The sequence below is a fragment of the Astatotilapia calliptera genome, chromosome 12 (genome assembly GCF_964374335.1).
Source record: "Astatotilapia calliptera chromosome 12, fAstCal68.1, whole genome shotgun sequence".
NCBI lineage: Eukaryota > Metazoa > Chordata > Actinopteri > Cichliformes > Cichlidae > Astatotilapia > Astatotilapia calliptera.
Genome location: NC_137433.1, coordinates 35,809,796 through 35,830,209, shown reverse-complemented (window position 1 = coordinate 35,830,209; position 20,414 = coordinate 35,809,796). Strand labels below are relative to the sequence as shown.

Sequence of the window (20,414 nt, the reverse complement as noted above, 5' to 3'; positions counted from 1 at the left end):
ATCCTACAGACTTGTACTGCCTACTTTTCCTTTTTCTATTTGTCTTAGTTTATTCCATAAGACATGTGAGAGGGAGAGGCGAGGAGCACACGAGGAGAGACTTCGAGATGCAGCTGTATTGTCTGTCCGTTGCTTTGTTACAGCCTATTTTTGTGTTTTATGATCAAATATGTCAGACAAAGATAACTGCTCATGAAAAAGAACATATACATGCAGTGGCATAGAACATCTATGTGAAAAGTCACCAGAGTAGAAACATTTCTGCAGAGAACTTTAAATCCTCAGTTAATCAGGCGCTTCAGCAAACTTTGTTCTGTCAGATAAAAACCATGTCGGACAGGGCAAAACACAAGCTACAGGAGCGAGAAGATAAACGCTGACGACACGAGCAGTGCATTATGGGAAGTCCTCATAATTTAACATATATTTAACTACATCACTGAGGTCATCACTGTGGAGATGCTCCTGAAGTTTTCATCAAAAGAAAGATCTGATTTTTTAAGTAACCACTGATAGTAAGTGGAGCGGACTGCTGCCTAACAACAGGCATTTTAAAATCCTGTTTGAAAACCAATTTTTATTCTTTGGATTAAAAAAAAAATCATTTGTTTATATTTTCCTTGTTTTTTATGTTTTAATTGCGATTTTATTGTTTTAGCCATGCAGGAATTTTACTACTTTTAAACATGGATATAAATTAATCAACTCAACAAACTAGAGAAATGAAAAAAAGCCTGAATAAGTAACCAGGGGACAAAGGGAACAGAGGGAAAGGGAGACATAAGGAGAAAAAACTGGAGCTCGTGAGCCGTTCGTAGTCAGAAACAGCGAGTTGTGACTGATTGGATTATTTTTGCTTTTCGTTTAAACAAAAACCAGCGAGGCGCCTGCTTTGCTTCAGATGCACATCAGCTCGTTTGATTTAAGAAAAGACGTTTTAGCATGGCGTTGACGAGTGGCTGATAATGGCGTACATTTCTGTTTACATTGTGAAGATGAAAAAATACAAATCATTCTTTCTGTTATCTCCACAGAGTGCAGCTCGGACTGCCAGCGCTGCACAGCAGACCTCCAGACGGGCGTCGGCAGCATCTGTCTGTGGTGCAAAGCGCCAAGAACGTGGCTGCTGGGCGATCACTGTGTCTCTCACTGTCCTCTGGGTCATTATGGCTGGCATGGAGCCTGCATCAGTAAGGACTTTTTACTTCTCTGCCTTTGTACAAGAAGGTCAGAGGTCAGGCAGTAGCTTTCTTTAATGTAGGGAAATCTAATCAAAGCTTTTGTGTTTTATTCATCAATCAAACCTCCTCCTCCTTGACCTGGGAGGGCTTGTTTCTCCACCCTCTGCTGACCTGAAAACAACAAGCAGGAGAAACACTTAAAGTAAATGTTTAAACAAACAATTGCTCTAGAAAAGAATTTCTAATTATCCCCTCATCCTCTTCAAAGCCATCCTCCGCATTGTCTCCATTATCCTTATCCTCATCATACCTGGTCATTATTATTATCGTCCTCCTGCTCCTCCTCCTCGTCCTCCTCCTCATCCTGTGGTTCAGCCGCTGAGCAGCTGTAACAGCCTCCACACTGATCTGCTGCGAATCTGCGCCCGGGTCTAAATGCAGAGCGTGAACAGGAAGCCTCTGGCTTTAAGAGTAAAACCTCAGGAGTCTCATTTAGCTTAGCTGCAGGCAATAGCATACAAACACATTCATGCACACACAGTGACTACAACAGCTATATGAAGAAAGCACAAGATAGAGGAAAAATAGCTCCTGTGGACACAGAACAAACCTCTCAGGTCAAACATGTGCTACACAACAGGTAGGTGGGTGGATGGGTACATTTTATTAGCTACATGTTTGCACATCTGCCTCTATCCTGGTGCTGATTCAGGCCAGATGATGAATTTTTACATCAGATTCATATTTTTATGCCGTGGTTAGTGTGCTGAGCAGTGTGTGGTGCTGGGCTGTGCAGTGTCTAAGGATGAGGAGCAGATGACTCTGAGTGACTGTATCCTTGATAATAACGCGATACACTTATTAGATAAGTTAATATTTTTTAACTCAACAGTTTGGGTTGGAAAAGACTTTTTCCATCCTTCCCTTCTCTCAGCCGCTTACTCAGTTCAGACTTACTGGGGGAGCTGGGCTAACACATAGAGACAGATAAGGATTCACATTGATGTTGTTGGACTGAGGGAGTACCTGGAGAGAACATGCACACTTCAAAACAAAACACAGCACCGGGCCGTCCTCAGATTTGAACTCTGGGCCTTCTTGCTGCAAGGCAACAGCTAACAGCTGAACCACTGTGCCACCTTTTGTCGTCAAGAAACCGATGATTCAGTGTTGTGTCCATCTGTTTTTGACAACTTCAAAGAGGGTTTATAGCTTAAAAAAACCTTTTCCATCTGAGTTTTTCTTGTATTGCAATTCTTTAACAGTCAAAACTACTAAAATGACTTTATTCTCACTACAGGGTCATGTTTAACGTTTAAGGAAGTAAACACAGAACAACAAAGGACTACGTTTATTGTCACAATCCATCCTTTTGGATCAGTGTCTTTCTGATATCTTCTCCAACATATCAGATTATCTTTTTTGAAAGTTCTTACAAGTTTACAGGTTTGAGAAAGTCTAAATAGAAAGCCAAAAGTTTCTATTTTATTAAAAATGATTTTATTTTTTCAAATCAAATCAAATCACTTTTATTGTCACATCACATGTGCAGGTACATTGGTACAGCACATGTGAGTGAAATTCTTGTGTGCGAGCTTCACAAGCAACAGAGTTGTGCAAAATACAATATTTTCAGTAGAAATAGAGGAATTTGAAGGCCGATTAAGCCGGGTTTTACAGTGAATGGAGAGTCTGGGGATAGTTGGACTGGAACATAAAGGCTTGAGGCTGAATGAACAGAGAAGCAAAGACTGTCCAGTTGGCAGTTGGCGGTATGGAGGGCGCATGGCAGACGGAGGAAAAGATGAAGTTTAGAAATCATAAAGGCACGCTGGATTAAAACCTTTGACATGGAGGGTTTAATTAGCAGCATAGAAATTCCATCGAACTTGGAACGAAACAATCGACAAACGTCAAGGATGTCGAGGTGATGCTGGGATAGACACAAACAAACACAGACAGCACGTCTACTTCCTGTTTTTAGAGCTGTTTACAGCCTTTTGTTGCCTGCATCCCAACATGTTCCTGCCATCAAAATCTAAGTTGGCCAGTATTTTTCACAACGTAATAAAATGGCTCATTTTAAATATTTGATATGTTTTCAATGTTAAACCACGAGTAAAATCTCAAATCATTGCATTCTGTTCTTATTTACATTTAACACGGTCTGCCAGCTTTTTGGGAACTTAGGTTATATTTCTATGTCACTGCATGTCCATAAAAGGTGACGTTTTTTTTCCCAGAATGCCATCCATCATGCGAGGCCTGCAGTGGGGCTGGGCCGCTCTCTTGTACTTCCTGCCCTGCCAACAGCGTTCTCTTGCCATCTGGACTCTGTGCCCCCAAATGTCCCCTTGGATACTATAACAATGGCCAAAGGATCTGCCAGGGTTAGTGAAAACACACACACACACACACACACACACACACACACACACACACACACACACACACACACATACACAAGCTTACTGTGAATGTTAAAAATATGCCTTTGCTATGTTACTATTTTGGTTTGTTAAGGTCCTTTCCTGTTAGCTGCACTCTATGTTTGCACTGAGAAGACTGTCTGCATATATAACTGCTAAGGAGTGTCTAATTAAATCATAGACTTTTACTTACCATTACAAATTTACAAACTTCTTGGACACATCAGGCAATATTAATGGTGAGATTATTTAATTAAAATGCCCCAAAAAACACCAAAACCACAAACACAGCCAAACAAGTCTAGTTCAGAGACTCCGGTTAGTGAAGGTGAAGCTTAGCAGACACCTACAGGCTACAGACAAGGGCCACACACTGATTTTCAGCTCCAACACAAGCAACAATGTTGGATGAGTTATTAAAAATAATAATCCTGGTACGGTTGTTATAAAGAAGGATACTATCCACAGAGACCCGTAAAAATGTGTTTCTGCTGGAAACTTTTTAACGTGGAAGTTGATGGGTATTAGCTTACTGCTACTTTTTAGTTTGGCACAACTCGTAAAACAGAGCGAAATGCAGCACGCACGTACAGAAAACCAAAAAGCCAACTTGTTGTTTGCGTGAAACAAGTTCATCTACAAGTCAGGCAGATAAAATTGAACGAATTGCCTGAATTGAATTCCAGACAGAGTGGGCAGAGGGCGAAAACAGGCACAAACAAAAAGGACCATTCATGGCACAAAAGTTTAGTGAAAGTTCACAAAGACGGTGTGTCAGAAAATGAATGGTGAGTCAGTGGAATATACGCTGAAAGTAATGAGTGAAGCAGAGAAGCCGGTGGGAAAGCGATGTAGGTAGTCATGAAAACAGGCCATCAACACCGAAAGAATGCTAAGACGATATTTTTACATTTTACAGACAGATCCCAGACTCAATGAACAAGTAAGTGCAGTTAGTTGGTGTTTTAATTACTCAGTACTCCTTCAGTTCTGTTTGTGTTGTGAGGGCCTCTTTAAGCTGCGAGAGGTGGGGTACATCCTGGTCAGACTGCCTCCTTATTACAGACACACAAGGTCAATTTAGAATCACTTATTAACCTCACATGCATGTGTTTAGGAGGAATTTTGGCAATCGATGCATCCGACACAGCCACATTCAGGCAGTTTATGGTGTTGGCTGGTGTTTCACATTTTCCTCACTAGTCCGTCAACCTTTTCTGTTCTCTGCAGCATGTGACAGCCAGTGCCTGACGTGCGAGACGCCCGGGGTTTGTACGTCCTGCCGTGACCCGGCCAAGGTGCTGCTGTTCGGAGAATGCCAGTACGACAGCTGCGCCCATCAGTACTACCTCAACACCACGACCCGCACCTGCAGAGGTACGCTGCCAAGTCGCCTGACAACCTCACACAAAATGCACTGGTGCAGTGAGGCAAGGGGGATTAATAATGAGGATATGCAGTGCACCCTTTATGATATTCATAAATTGCTCTTCATCCATATTGCATGTAGTGTACTGTGCTACATTGAGTTTATAGGCTCCATCAATCAAGTAATAAACTGTAGAACCAGGTATGCAAATGCTACACATTGTGTGTGCATTTTAACTCAGTATTACATCTTCCTGTGCACAGAGACATTGATGCATGAGCCTCAGGGGATCCCGGGCCTGAGTGAATAGTGATCCCTTTTTTCACCACTGTTTATATATTTAAATACCCACTAATCAGCCTTGCTTGCATTTTTTCAGGCTGGAACTCAATAATAAGACACGTGAAAATGTGTTTTTTATCCGTTTTCCTTTTTCCGGATCAAAGAATAATGACTGCATAAGATTTAATTTCAGCCCATGACTGTTGTTACGCTGATGTACCATATGCTTTAATTCACAGTAAGTTATTTCACATAAAGCAGAAATCACCCTTTATCACTGATTCAGTCCAGTGCAGTAAGGGTTTTCCAGGTATCGGGGGCCCAAAGGAACCGGTCCCAGAGGCTGAACCAACACTGCACATGTCTGTTATGGGATTAGAAGCTAAGCTAGCTGCTCCGGGCTAAATAAACATTTTGATTCCCTCTGAGCCAGCGAGCAGCGCCTCCCACTTAGACAGGTGGTTTTTAGCCATCCAGCTCATGATGGTGTTTACCCCCCTGGTTAATCCACTGAACCTTAGATGCACCCAGAGAGTTAAAAGCACCACGGCTATCAGCTCTCTCAAAAACCAAAACAGCTTCGAGAAACTTTGGGAGCTTTCATTTCACAGCCTCGGGGGAGCTTTCAAAGTTCTCAGAGAGAGTCTCTTACAAACCCTTAAGCACTACCAAAACCTACATTTGTTTGGCTTTATCAGTGATCTTTGTCCACTGAGAAATCCCTCATTTACATCTCAGATCCCACCGTTTGCCTCCCACTATCACCTAAAAACAAAGGTAGATGCTGAAGACAGACTAAGAGATGAACTAGTTTTCATGGTGGCTGTTAAACAAAATGACGAAATTATATATATTATATATATATATATATTGCCATAATATAAACAAAAAAATCAAAGATTGACCCCAAGGAAAACTTGCATGAGGAAATTAGAATATTAATTAACTTAGCATCACAGCAGGAGGTCCAAACATCCATCTCAGCTGCATGCTGTATATTTAAGGAAGGACGCTGCCACCATGTTATTAGCCATAGGTTTGTAAAGCATACTGGATCACTGTGTTGTTTTATTGAAGACTGAGGTGATTTGTGGATGAAAGGCTGGAGTTCTCAGCAGACTATCAATTACTAGAACCAAAACGGAAGAAAAACGTTTTGGACCAAGCACAAAGCCGTGCTATTACTCAGATCGTTTCGTTTAAAGTGATCTGAAAGACACCAACACCACAAAGATGGTGCCAGGTCCACTTCACTGATTCACATGAACGGCACTAATGCCCAGACACCAGTCGCCTCGCTGACATGTGTCCCTTTTTCAGAGTTCAGCTTGATGTGTTCAGAAGTTTTCTGGGCTACAGTTATGGCTAATTTGTATATTTGATACGTTTTAAGAAAATGTAGCATTTCACTGTATGTGTAGTTGCTCTACAAACTGTATATCCTGCTTAGTTTCATCTTCAGGTTTAATACAAATGTAGAAGGTCATACAAGCATGAAGAGTCCCAACTGTGCTTCATTTTCGTGCCTGTATTAATTGTGCACAGGACAAACAACAGATGTGCAGGTGATGAGAGAGAAAGAAGCACAAATGGCTTTAAAATCAATCCTATAGAGAAAAAAAAGTTGATTAATCTCTTTTGGTCTCTCGCCCTCCCTCTCTTCTGTTCTGTTCTCACTATTTGCTCTCACCTCTAAAATCCCCTCACTTCTAATCCCAATGTCCCAACACACACACGCACGTACACCTCCTCCTCTCACTCCTTTTCTGCTACCGTCCATCCTGTTTGCAGAGTGTGACTGGAGCTGCAATGCCTGTAAAGGCCCCCTGAGGACTGACTGCCTGCAATGCATGGAGGCCTACGTGTTGCAGGAGGGAGTGTGCACACAGGGGTGCTCCTTTGGCTCCTATCGGGATGGAGACAGATGCCTCGGTCAGTCCAACAAAAAGCAGATAAATTGACCCACTTCACATGCAGTCGGTGCTATTGTAGCTGCACAAAGAGCTTCCTCTGGGCTTTTACACTGTTGTTTGTACATTTGTGTCCATTTGAAGTTGTTTTTCCCTAATCGATTGCTAACGCAGCCAATCTTAATAAAGCAGATAATCAGCAGCAGCTGAACTAAAAGGTTCCTTAAAAGAGCTTTTATATGTAGAAGTTGTATGAACTGGCCAAATCAACTGCATGGACTGGTGTATAGCACTTTTCTACTCTCAGCAAGCCTCATTCACTCAGTCACACACATTCATACAAGCCTAAGCAAACTGATTAATGCATGTGTGCATTAATCAGTCTGTAATACAGCTTCTGTGTGACTCCATGTTACTTTTTTCACCGGTGCTAGTAGCCAAAAAACACATTAAGAGAATATCTGGTGATAAAATAAATAATGTCTTTAACTCAGTTACTATATCACTGTTTTTTTCAAATGTTTTGCTCTCTGTGGCAGGCTGTGATGATCACTGTTTGGACTGTCGAGGTCCTGGACAGTGCCAGGAATGCCAGCCTCCCTACGCCACGCTGCACGGCCAGTGTGTGCTCGAATGTGGCAGGAACTACTTCCTGGATGCATCTTCCAAAGCTTGCAAATGTAAGAATATACATCTTCTTTTTATTCTATTTCTATATGTAGTGATAGACTTTTAAAGACTGTTTCTATGAAGATCAGAGTATTAATTTAGTTTGAAAAATAAATTTATAATAGACATTTAAAACATTTAAAGTTGAAGACTTGTGTAAAAACAAAAAGAAGCATTTTTCTAATTTGAATAATATTTGAATAATTTGGATCTTTTCCTTCAGCTTGCTCATCCGACTGCGTGCTCTGCGACGGGAACGGACTCTGCAGAGCTTGTCGTAATCAGACCTACCTCATGGAAGGATACTGCACTCCTGACTGTGGACATGGATACTATGCAGACCAGAAGACCAGGACCTGTCACGGTGATAACATGATGCCTATGTTGGTTTTAAAACTGCAAACAGTTATCATTACATAGCAGAAAAGTCCTTTAATTTATTGATAGAAAGCTCCCAGACTTCAAATCTGTTAATTCTGATAAGAAGAATTGCATAAATACAGTTTAAAGACCAACAGTAGGTGAATTCTGCAGCCAAACTGGGAGGCTTGGGTTAGGTCCAGGTCACTCTCTCTCTCTCAGCTGGGAGGTTTCTATACTGAGCACAGCATCATGTATCAAGCACTGTACCAGTGGGAGCTTTTTTCTTATATGCAAATAAACTAAAGATGCCCACATAAATAATGCAAATGACCACAAGATATTACATAAAAGCAAATTTACATTGCTAACAGAAAAAGTGTGTGATGCTGTGGAGGAGGTTAAGCTGCAAAATGTTAATGTCCCTCCAAAAATAAAGCTTATACAGTAAAACGTGTTGTCAGTTTGAAGTTGCACAGCAACAAATGTCATGATAAAGTTTCACCAGCAGCTCGTACTTTTGTGTCGCAGTGGTGCTTTTATTGTGACACACTCGACTCAGTGAGCAGTTTTGTCATTGGCAGTCCTCAGTCACTTTGTGCAGCTCAATGCTGAACTGTGGTCAGATCACCGACACATCGGTGTGATGTGTTTCAAATTTGGCAAGCCAGACTAGCTCAAATATACCCCAACCTTAGCCCTGATTGCGACCGTTGTCATCAAACACCTGCCTCTCTAATACATATGTTTTGGTCATGTCCATCCCTCAAACAATACTGGATTAATATTTTTCTGACTTTATCAAAGATCATCCAGCTAACCCTCCAACCTGTGGCCTTAACTGCTTTGTTTGGGGTTCTTCCTGATACAGTTGTCTTGCCGACGCCCCAAGCGGATCTGGTAGCATTTCTCACCTTATTGGCAAGACGCAGAATATTGTTATGTTGGAAGTCCCCTTCTCCCCCATCCTGGGAAATCTGGATCAGAGACGCTTTGCATTTTAGCAAACTCAAAAAGATTAAATTCACTCTGCGTGGGTCTATGGCCAAATTTTTTAAGACCTGGCAACCCATTTTTGACCATGTTCAGACTTTGCGGTCTCGCAACACTCCCAATTAGCTAGCTCAGACTTTATTCTATTTTATTTTATCTTATGCTTAAGTAAGATGTTTATGTTTAAGTATATGGACTCTATTGTGCCTGCGCCTTATGATGGCATTTACTTACCTACTTTATACATATTTCTTTTCTCTTACAGATTTGACTTATCTCTACAACTAAGCTGACCACTCATTATGTTTGTGTTTTGTTTGTTTTTTTGGTTTCTGTGTTTTGTTTTTTCTGTGTCTGTGTGGGGGTGTGGGCTCTGAAACTCTCCACATCTCTCTTGTACACTCAGGAACTGCTATCTTGTACTCCAGGGTTTACTATTCGTATTATTAGATTCGACCCTTTCTTTTTGTACACCCACTGGTACTTCTATAATCATGAGGTGGGAGTGTATGTTTCATATTGTTTTATGTTCTTGAAAAAGAAAACGGCATTTGTTCAATTTGTCTTTTGTAAAATTGGATCCAGAAACTTTAATAAAAATATCTGAGGGAGAATGATAAAAAAAAAAGGAGAGAAATAAATAAATAAATAAATAAATAAATGCAGTATTGCTCACAACAGCTATTTTGAAAAAAAAAAAAAAAAGAACAGATACAGTGATTCCAGTTGAAGATTAAGGTCATAGCAACTGTAATATAGTATTAGTAATATATCAGAACATATTAAAGGCTTCAATTGTATTTTTCACAAAGAAACTCACAACCAAGCAGACCAGTTATATATTTTCAGCAGGTAGAATTTGTGATCGCAATTAAATGTTTGGAACATAAAGACCATGTTAACATGAGTCAGGACCAAAATTTTTTATTTCCATGTCAGTTTTTCCCGTTTTTAAAATCTTTTGGGAGTTACTATGATCGGTCCATTCACAGTTAAACCAAAGAGTCTGTGGTAATATAATAGAAGACATTCTCCTGGTTTTCTTTTTTACCAGTTCATAAAAAAGTATTTAAGATTGAATAAAAAAATCTCAGTTACTTTTAGCAGAGGGCCTAAATATTACAGGTGGTTGTTACTGAAAGGAAAAACCTTCCATGCATTGAAAACCAGAGGAGTGAGAACAGAAGTAAGATAAGAGATTATGCCATTGAATACGTCAGATACCGCTCGCATAAGCTTCAGTGTGCAGTAGGCAAGCTAAGCTACATAAATAGTGTTCTCTGTATGAGAGAGCTGGTGGATATATAGAAGTGTCAGCTGATGTGGACTGGCACTGAGATCAGCTGATCTGCTGAGATCCCAGCAAAACTCTTGATTTAATTTGTGTTTCTCAGTCACTGACGAACGTAAATAAACTATCAATCAGACTCTATCCAGAAGTGAAAAAGGTCTATAGAACTTCATCTTATGAAGTCAAATTTGAAAACTGATAACAAATGTAAGTCTTTGCAGGTCAAATATAAAGATACTGGAAGCTAAGACTGCTAACATCTGTCTGAAATTAGAAGGTTCCTGTTGGTGACTTTTAATTGGTCCTCCTGAATAAGACTGGGGAGGCTTTGTCTGCAGAGTTAGGATGTTAAAAGAGTTTGTACTTTAATTTTTTTCCTCTTTTATCTTAAAACAACCCGCAGGCTGAAATGCCCGAGGCCTTGAGGCGCAGACTGTAGTTCTTAATGAAAAGTGACAAAGCATATTTATAATTAAGGAATATATTATCACGCACTTTCTGATAAATGCGTTTTCTTGTAAAATAATGAACATTTTTTGCCTTCAGCTAATCCACACGTTAATGAAGTAAAACGGAGAAAAAATTGCTCTTTAAAAACAAAAAATTGGCAGCCCCCCCTAAAAAAAAAAGTTCAGGAACTATTGCTTTAAATTATAGACTTCTTCTCATTTGGAAGTATAATTACATGGCCCAGAGTTTGAGATTTAAGCACGCCTGCTGGCATCATTATGGGAGGTATAATGAGATTAGGGTGGCATCTCAAAAAGAGCTGATCTTTAAAAAGTTCCCCAACAAAGTCAGCACCAATTAGAGCCAACTTCTAAAATGCCACGCCAAGGCCGAGATGTCTCACTCGTGATATGTCTGCCATTTCTCCCACACACACTTTTTTCATTTTCAGTTTATAACCTCCTCTCAACCTCTACGCCAACCGACTACAACTCCATGCCAACAGATATTTAAAGAAGGCATTAAAATGTATTAATGAAGATAATTGGATGCTTTTTTAAACCAAATTATTATTGTACACTGGTTATTAGTCCAGTTACTTTGATGGCTTTTTTCAGTAAACCGTTCACAAATGTACTTTTGATGCTGTGCATGGATTAAACTACTCAGTATTTCTATTTCTGATTATTTTACCTTCCAAGTTCCCATTCTGTTATTAAAAAATACTCGTTGACAATCCAGTTTTGCTTTAATCTTGTTTTGGAGGATCCGTGACGATGAATTTCCCCACAGGTATAAGAAAGTTTGCTATTTGTTGTGTATTTCACAAGAAGGATCTAAAATGCACTGTAAGAGAATTTACTTGTGTTCCACCAGCTTGGCTTGAATGAGGTTATTGATTTGAGTTTTTCTTTTCTTGGTCCTCTCAGTGAACGCCCACACACCTGCCCTCCATGTCAACGGGTCCCTGCTGGTTCCCTTTGATGGTTTTGCCCCGCTGCTCCCCACCCTGCTGCAGGTGAAAGACCCAGACAGTCCGTCTGAGCAGCTGATCTTTCAGCTTGTTCAGAAGCCGAGTAACGGACGGCTGGTCCTGTTCAGAGGGGAAGAAGGCGAAGAGACGGGAGGCCGAGAAATAAAGAAGGACGACACGTTCACGTGGGCAGAGCTGAGGCACGGACGGGTCCGATTCCAATACCAGAGAGACAAAGACAGGTCAGTAAGATGGACAAAACTTTTTCTGTATTTTGCCTGGAATTATTTTTCTCAGACATGAGTTTGACACAATACTTGGACGTATTCAGTCACAGAGCTACTATACTTATACTTGTTTAACAATAATTTATGAATTTTTGGGTGGCAGGCACTGCTTTGCCAAGGTGTGCAATTTTGTAACTCCATCCATGTACAGCAAAAATCTTACCTAACGTAATCTAACGGACTGCTTCTACTGTTCTGGGTGGTTTTCATGATCATTCTGATTATATCTTTACTTTGTGCCTCCGCTGTCCCAAAAGTCCCACCAAGTAATAAGGATTTATTTTGGTGGAAGAGGCATTAGACAGTGACAGGACTAAGGACTAATTCATAGTGCAAAACCAGAGATAACACACACACAGGGATTATTTAGCCGACCTCGATTAAACGACAGATCTTAGATGAAATGGTACCAAGATATTTCTTTGTCTTTGTAGTTCTTTCTGGTTTTTTCAAGCATTTTTTTATGTGCAAAAACAATTAACTCGAAATTAAAGGTAATAAGATATCTTAGCGAGCCTAACGTGACTTAACAATTTAACATCGGTTAGTAGAACCTGGATGTGTTGGTGTCATTGAGTGATGACCTCCAGATTCAGGTGGGTCTCAGCTGGGTGGACACTCCTCCACTTGCTGGCCTAGGTGGAGAACTTTGAGTACCTCAGGGTCTTATTCAAGGGTTGAGTGCAGTGGGAAATGCAGATTCTGTACTGGTCTGTTGTGGTGAAGAGAGCTGGATGTAAAGGTGAGGTTGTCTGTCTACTGGCCAATCTACATTTCACCTGTGGCTGTGAACTGTGGGTGTGACCAAAAGAATCAGATTGTGGATACGCAGCAGACATGAGCTTCCTTTGATGACCAGAATGCATCTTGGGTAAATCTAGGACTTACTGGAGGTGGTGTCTGGGAGGTCTGTGCATGTCTCCTTAGACTCCTCAGACCTTTCTGACCTGATCACTATAACTGTTAGCTTATCCCAAACTGTGGATAAAACTATCCCTTTAAGCTCATCATCTCCTTCCTTCTCATTAATGACTATCCTGACATTTAATTTTTCACTCCTTGTCAAAGTTTCCTGTTTGATTTATGCTGCTTCTTGACTCCAAAGTTCATTTCTATTAACCTGAACATGGATGTGAGATGCATTACATTTACATGTTTGGGTTAATGTGGTCATATTTGCATAATCTGCATTTCTTTCTGTTTGACCCCAGTCTGAGTGCACTCCGTGCCGGGAATCACAGAGGCTGCAGATACGTGTAGACAGCAGAAAGCAGACATTAAAGAGCGCTGACCCCTGACATCCTAAAAGGAAAACAAAGCAGCTGAAAATCAAAAGGCAGTCTTATGTTAATGGGTGAGAAATGTTGCCCATTGTTCTCTGCAGCCTCCCCTCTGTCGCTGTGTTTGGGACAGATGTCCACTCACTCAGTCTGAATGGACAGAGCAGTCATATTGGTCAATCCTGACTCAGCTGGTTAGGCCTAAAATGGCAGCATGCCAGTGAATTAGCAAAATGTGATCCTCTGTACAGGTTTAAGCCATTAGATTAATGGAGACAGAAAAATGTAAAACTCCAAATGAGATTAAATCTGCCATATTTTTCAAATTATGTCAAGCAGAGGATGACGGCTGTAGACCCAGAACAGCAAGCACATGGTAACAGGTTTTAATTCCCGTAAGAGGAGATGTGTCCATCAGGAAAAAAACCCAAAAACATGTGCTGCGTTCAGATGATGGTGGGAAAAAATGGACGAATGATGAATAAAAAGATTAAATGTTGATTGCTGTTACAGACAAACTCTTTTGAGCTTTCAAAATGAGTGATTTTCATTCACGAGTGCCTTTGAAAAACATGCCATGGGTCAAGACGCTGACAAAAAATGAATTTTATTTCTTTGAGTGGTAGACTTTACTACTGATCAGAAGCCTTTCCACTTGTCTCAAGGCTGCATTTAAAAAAAAAATCTTTCTCTCATCTATAATGAAGTGAAGACATGTACCAGCAACAGCAACACTCTGCACAGAAAATGAGATTCACAACTTCAGCGACTATTTTTCAGAAATATATTCTGTTACTTTAATATAACTCCATACTTTACGTGTATCTGGGCTGTTTCTGTGGCTGTTTCACTTTAGAGCTGCAGTTTGGTGTGTTTTTACTGGCAGTAAGTCAGGGATTATTTCTCTCAACTAGCTTGAGAACATCTCAGCATCTCTGCAGGAAGAGACGTCCAGACCAAAAGCAGGAAGTAAAACCAAAACGAGATGGGTGAGCATGTGAAGACTGGCATCAAACGTGGTGCCAGTGAGGCAGGAGAAACTAGAAACACATGGACCAGAGGACCATGACGGTTAAAACTATTAGGAAAACAACCTTCAGCAGACTTTTGTCAGCAACTTTCAAAGATGCTACTGCAGTCCAAAAAGCACCTAAGCACTTGGCTTTTTCCTTTCTGTCACTAAAACAAACAACCCGCTCGGTTATTTGATCTTCAGACTCTCTGGATGTCTCCCAGCTGCAGCCCTGGGGAGTTGTGGGTAATAAGCCTTGGCTTGGAATATGGTAAGGCAGCAGTGTAGGGGGGGCACATTGATGATGATGAGTGTGTGAGCAGGTGGGCTTTTGTGTGTTTGTGATAGCTCACCTCCACTCCCACAGATAACTCACAGGTGATCAGGTCTAATGACAACACAGCATGCTACCCTCACGGGACTGAGGGTAGCATGCTGTGCCTGTCACATTTTTAATGCAGTTTTTAAAGCAATTTCAGAAATAAGGGATGGTGAAATTTAGTCTCCCTACTCCAAGATTTGTCTTCATTTAAGAGTTCCCCTTTCTTCGTCTTCCTGCAGGAGCGGTGAGTTCACCTTGCGTGTTGCTGATCCCCAGCTGTTTTCCCAACCGAAAACAATTCAAGTCCGAGCCGTGTCCATGCAGGTAAGAAGACATTTCCTTCAACTCTCCTTTATTTACTGAGAAATGAACTGACTTGAAAGTGCCATTAAAAAAAGCTGTATCATAAATCTGTTCTTCAGGCTACAAATCCAGATATCTAATAAAGGTTGCTGTTTCCACGTTGCAGACCAATGTAGTGACGTTACATGGGGCACATTTGTTTCTAAATTTAGTTCAGTGTGAAATGTAGAGGTTTGTTTGTTCTATCTGTCATCTTTAGTCCTTGTTGAGAAAGTTTACCGCAGAGAGAAAAGACTCCAGTTTGAGGACTGTGGAAATGTGAGGCCTGACTTTGACTGAGCAGTGAGTTTGGAGAGATTTTGTCAATATGATGGCATTAGCGATAGCAGCTGTGCAAGGTGCATTCATGAAACTCTACAGGTTTGTTGTTTGGATTAAAATTATAGCAGGATTCAAAGATTAGTGTCGTCCAATCTGTGGGCACCTGAGTGTGGGGTATTGTTTGCAGTGATGCATATATACTTCAACAGACCACCCAAAGCACCTTTTCTAAGCCACATTCATGAACCTAAATCATTTGATTTAGCTGCATGGATTAGAGTTTCTGACAGGTGGGGCGCAAGTTACCTGGCAGAAAAGTCACGGGGAACTAACGTTTAACATCGGAATCACTTTTACAAAGAAATTTGCGGCAGTTACGTTAATAACATGAGCATCCGCTGCATCCAGCTTTTCAACTACAGCCCACACACATCACCAACAACAACACGACCTAGTTCATTCTTTTTAAGCCAGCGAGGCGAGATTGCGGATGCTGCTCAGGTACGTCCGCCTCCCCCTCAGCCACGCCGCAGACCTCACAATTTAGCAATCAGTATCTTGACAAAGGACTGAAGTTAGTAGCAAGAAATCTCTACCTCCTGAGTGACAGACGATCATTTATCTGGAGGAAAAACATATTTCTAAAGAAAGGTGTGGTCCAAAATCTCAGTGGGTCTCCTTATTACATCACATCTCTAGTTTTGGCACATAAAAACTATACTAACTTTTGTTAATGTCATACAGGACGAGTCAACTGGATACCGCCATCCTACAGTTAGGTACATGTAGTTAGTTTAAGGCTCAGTCGTATTAGAGTGAAAGTAGGACAACGGCCTCCCTGCATCCAGGAAAACGTTGGTGGTTGCAGGTCATTTTTTAGGCGGTTGGATCTGTAGCTCAGGAGGTAGAGCAGGTTTCTCGGTTGCTTCCATCAGTGTGTGAACGTTAGATAGAAATCAGTCAAGTGTAGAAAAAGCGCTTGTCTGAATGGGTTCATTGTATAAAAGCATCTTTGAGCACTACAAGCAGTCAGTTCAGCAGAGGAGCTGCAGATGTATCTGAAACATTCAAGAAACTCACCTGTTGAAATGTTATTGTAGATTTTCTGATGCCTGTTTAAGCTTTAATAATATTATTTATATTACATGTTTATTGCATATACTGCTAAGAAATGTGAGATTTGCAGCCTCTCACTCCACGACCAGTCAAACAGCAGACAGCCACATTTAATCTGATCTGTCAGCTCATATTTTAGAGTGAGCCTGTCTCTCATTTTGCTGCATCATCCCAGCTGATCTGCATTTCTCACTATTTTTGAGGCTCTCTCTCTGCGGAGTAAAGCCCCGGTGATCGGCCAATGTCAGCCTGAGAGCACGCCTCTATTGATGTCAAGCTGACCTCTGATTTTGGCACAGCTTTAGAAGATAATGAGAAACAAGGGATTAACATGCCCTCTCTGAGAACAGTTGATGGGTCAGTGTGGTACCTGCATTACTGCACTCGCTGTTTATGGAGAAATAGTTAAAAGAAGTTAAAATGTCTCACAAAGGTCCGTGTATGCTACAGTCTTCCAAACAAAATCCCTTTTTGTTTTTATTATAAATATTAATGATAAAAGAATTACTCGTGCACTTGAGGACATTTTTCTTGTGTCTGACAGTCTCCTAAAACCTTAAATGAGGATTTTAAACGTTTTTTAGTGTGTCCTTGTTTGGTGTTTATCCAGCACAGCGTGACCGCTCTATTAAATCTGCCCCCAGGCAAATGAATGTTGCAGACACTGAGCTCAGGGGGCCGCTTGCAGACGGTGATTGAGTGGTGGTGCTGCATTTGAGTCTGTTTTGGTTGACTTCGCAATTACGCAATCTTATCTGCTTTCTCATACAACATTAGCAGGAATTTGTGTGTGTCTGTGTTTTGACTGGCACTCCACTAGTTTTCTACCAGTGCAAAATTAATTAATGTCTGCAGCAGATGATTATCATTTTATGATAACGATATATAATTATGTTGCTTTCTTCAGCAGTGCAAATTAGTTCTGGTTAACTTATTATCTGACTATAAGCAGGTGTAGGATGAGGCCAGATATCCTGTTCTTTGGTATAAAATTTGTGACAAGTGTTTGGAGTCAATATAAAAGTTATTACTGTTATTAAAAAGTCATCCATTATGTTACATATTTACCACCCTGAAGAAAGCGATTTAAAGTGTGACATGGCCTGGGTTCTTATCTGGTGTTTATTTGAAATGTTTGGTTACTCTTTCGGATATTTCTTATGTTGCCATCTGCTATCTTGTCTTCATCTTTCAAGTTTCCAAGTCCTGTCTTGTTGCCATAGTTGCTTCACCTTTTACTATGTTTTTACTTCCTGTCTTTGTCTTCTCTCCTTTGTTATTGTCTGTCCCACCTGTGTTTTATTTAGGCTTCAGAGGTCAGATGAGATTAAGGTATCCAGAGTACCAGACTGGGTGCCACTGGTGTTAGCTCAGAACAGGAAACTGAGGCTATAGTTCACACAGGCTGACCAGAATTAGACAACAGAAGACTGGAAAAACAACACCTGATCTGATGAGTCTTGACATTCAGATGGTAGCATCAGAATTTCTTGCAAACAACATGAAAGCATGGATTCATCCTGTGATGGATCACCAGTTTAAGCTGGTGTTGGTTGTGTAATGTGTGAGGGATATTTTACTGAGAAACTTTGGGCCCCTTAATGCCACCTGACCATCATTTAAACATTTAAATACCACAGCCCACCTGAGTATTGTTTCTGACCATCTCCATCCCTTTATGACCACATCTTTTGATGGCTGCTTCCAGCAGGATAATGTCATTAAGCTCAAATGATCTCAAGTGGGTTTCTTCAACTTGAGAATGGGTTCACTGCACTTAGGTGGCCTCCACAGTCACCTTTAGGATGTAGCGATGCAAAAGAAAGCAATAATACAACAATTTGAAAAAACATATTATTGCACGAGTCAGAAGTCTATACTGACAGCTTAGAGAAGCAGCTTTAACAGTACTTTCAACAAATAATAAACATCATTAGAAATACAGTACTCAATCCCAAATAAAATGAACAAGTTAAAGCAATATTATATTAATGTAACTGAAAATAACAAGTCACTTATGGATAAAACCCTTTTTATGGTGTTTCAAGCAAAGATTAAAAGGATTGTTGCACCGTGATGCCTTTTCTTCAAACCAATGAGCCGAGAGGAAGTTCCTTAATACCTCCCTTATTCCCCCTGTTTACTACAAGCTCTATTTGCCAATATTGCTACTACAAGATGTTGTTAAAGGGTCTAGAAAACAATGATTGATTCTTCTATAGAAGCAGGATGGGGTATAATTGGAGGCTACAGCGGTACAAGCCTGACTGCTCATCACTCTTAGCTGCTGAAGATCGGGCTCTGGCTGCTGGGCCGGGTTCAGCATGCGCTCATTTTTAAATAACGTCGCTCCGTGTTCCTTGTGTTGCTTTATGTTACTCTGCCGTCTGCACAGATGCTTGAAAACAGTCCATGTCACAACGTTAGCAGCAGTGAACGGCTGTTTCTGGCCTGGATGCAGTTTGTAACCATCGCATTCTTGTTATTTTGTGCAATAAATGAAAATGATTATTTGATTAGTAACTGTAATGTGATTAAAGAATATAGCACAGTAATGCCCTACACCCAACTAGGGCTGGGTCATATCATATCGTTCACGGTAATACCGGTATAATGTTGGGCAACGATAGGAAAATGAAATATGGCGATAGAATATGGGTAAAACGCGCATGCGCAGTGCCTTTGTTTTCATAAGCACATGGCGGAAAAAGCAATGAGAAGAGCGAAAGTGGATCGTTGAATGAAACGGATGAACCAGAACTGGTTTGTAAAAATGCTGCAGCTTCACTGGTGTGGAACTGGTTTAGCTTTCGTCTGTCAGATACACAACAAAGCACTATTTTTGGTAGCGCATGCTAGCGGGCCGTCGTTATTACTGTGTTTTTTGGAAAATACGGCACACTTAAAATCAATCCTTTGATTTTTCTGAAAGTCGACAGAGCCCCTTATAATCCCGTGTGCCTGATGTATGAACTCTGGTTGTGTTTACTGGCCTCGAAACGATTTTATGTACACGGCCCTCGGAAATCTGTCAGATGTTTCAGTACGACTTTGCTAAGCTACGAAGCCGCACCGCTTGATGGATTGTCGGAGCATTATGGCTATCGTAGGCAGGAGCCTCGCGGAGTGATACGTACTGTGCTTCAACATAATATTACGGTATTGTGTGTGTATGACCTGTTTTTAAGTTTTGTGGATATTATACATGGTTATGCTGAGGATATGTCGGCCAGTTTCCACTGGAAATGTCTTTTGGTTAAACTGTCAGCAAAGAATTTGCATTTGCACTGTTAATTTTTTATATAACTTAATGGATATAAAAAACAGCTGCTTGTTTAAGTGAAAATACATTGATGGGTTTTTTTTTTTTTTGCACTAATAAAGTTGTGGAGTCGTAAAGTGTTTTGTCTCGTGTCAATTATATCGTCAGTTATATCGTTATTGCAAATTTTCAAATGTATATCGTGATAAATATTTTTGTTCGTATCGCCCTGCTCTACACACAACAGTGTTTGTGGCATTTACTGTTTTAAAAAGATGATGAAAAATAGACTTTATGCTTACAAAGGAGAACATTTTTGTGTATGTTTTCCTGATGACTACTGACCTCCCTCTCTGAAAAAGCATTAGTGGACAGAGGCTGTTAATGGAGATGCATTTGAGTTTTCATTTTCCAAGAAAGACTTATCTTTGCACAGTTTCTGCAAGTATGTGCGTGGTCAGCTTTCATGCTCCCACACAGTCTCCAATATTTCTGATGTGCAGACGGCTACCTGCTATTTTTGTTCTGGGAGTAATTCACATACATTTCTAAGAAAGAACATTACCTCAATACGCTATTTTTTAGTATTTGAACTTCTTCAGAG

At 40.6% G+C, this 20,414-nt stretch overlaps 1 protein-coding gene across 1 annotated transcript in view; it reads left to right on the top strand.

The window, feature by feature from the left end:
- The window catches only part of fras1 (Fraser extracellular matrix complex subunit 1), a 310,089-nt gene that overhangs the window by 183,166 nt on the left and 106,509 nt on the right, over positions 1–20,414 (top strand). Inside the window, exons 20-27 of the mRNA XM_026186630.2 lie at positions 1,035–1,190; positions 3,425–3,571; positions 4,841–4,987; positions 7,053–7,193; positions 7,711–7,851; positions 8,064–8,204; positions 11,864–12,149; positions 15,048–15,132. Coding sequence (XP_026042415.2) covers positions 1,035–1,190; positions 3,425–3,571; positions 4,841–4,987; positions 7,053–7,193; positions 7,711–7,851; positions 8,064–8,204; positions 11,864–12,149; positions 15,048–15,132 — 1,244 coding nt within the window. The remainder of the gene's footprint in view (positions 1–1,034; positions 1,191–3,424; positions 3,572–4,840; positions 4,988–7,052; positions 7,194–7,710; positions 7,852–8,063; positions 8,205–11,863; positions 12,150–15,047; positions 15,133–20,414) is intronic.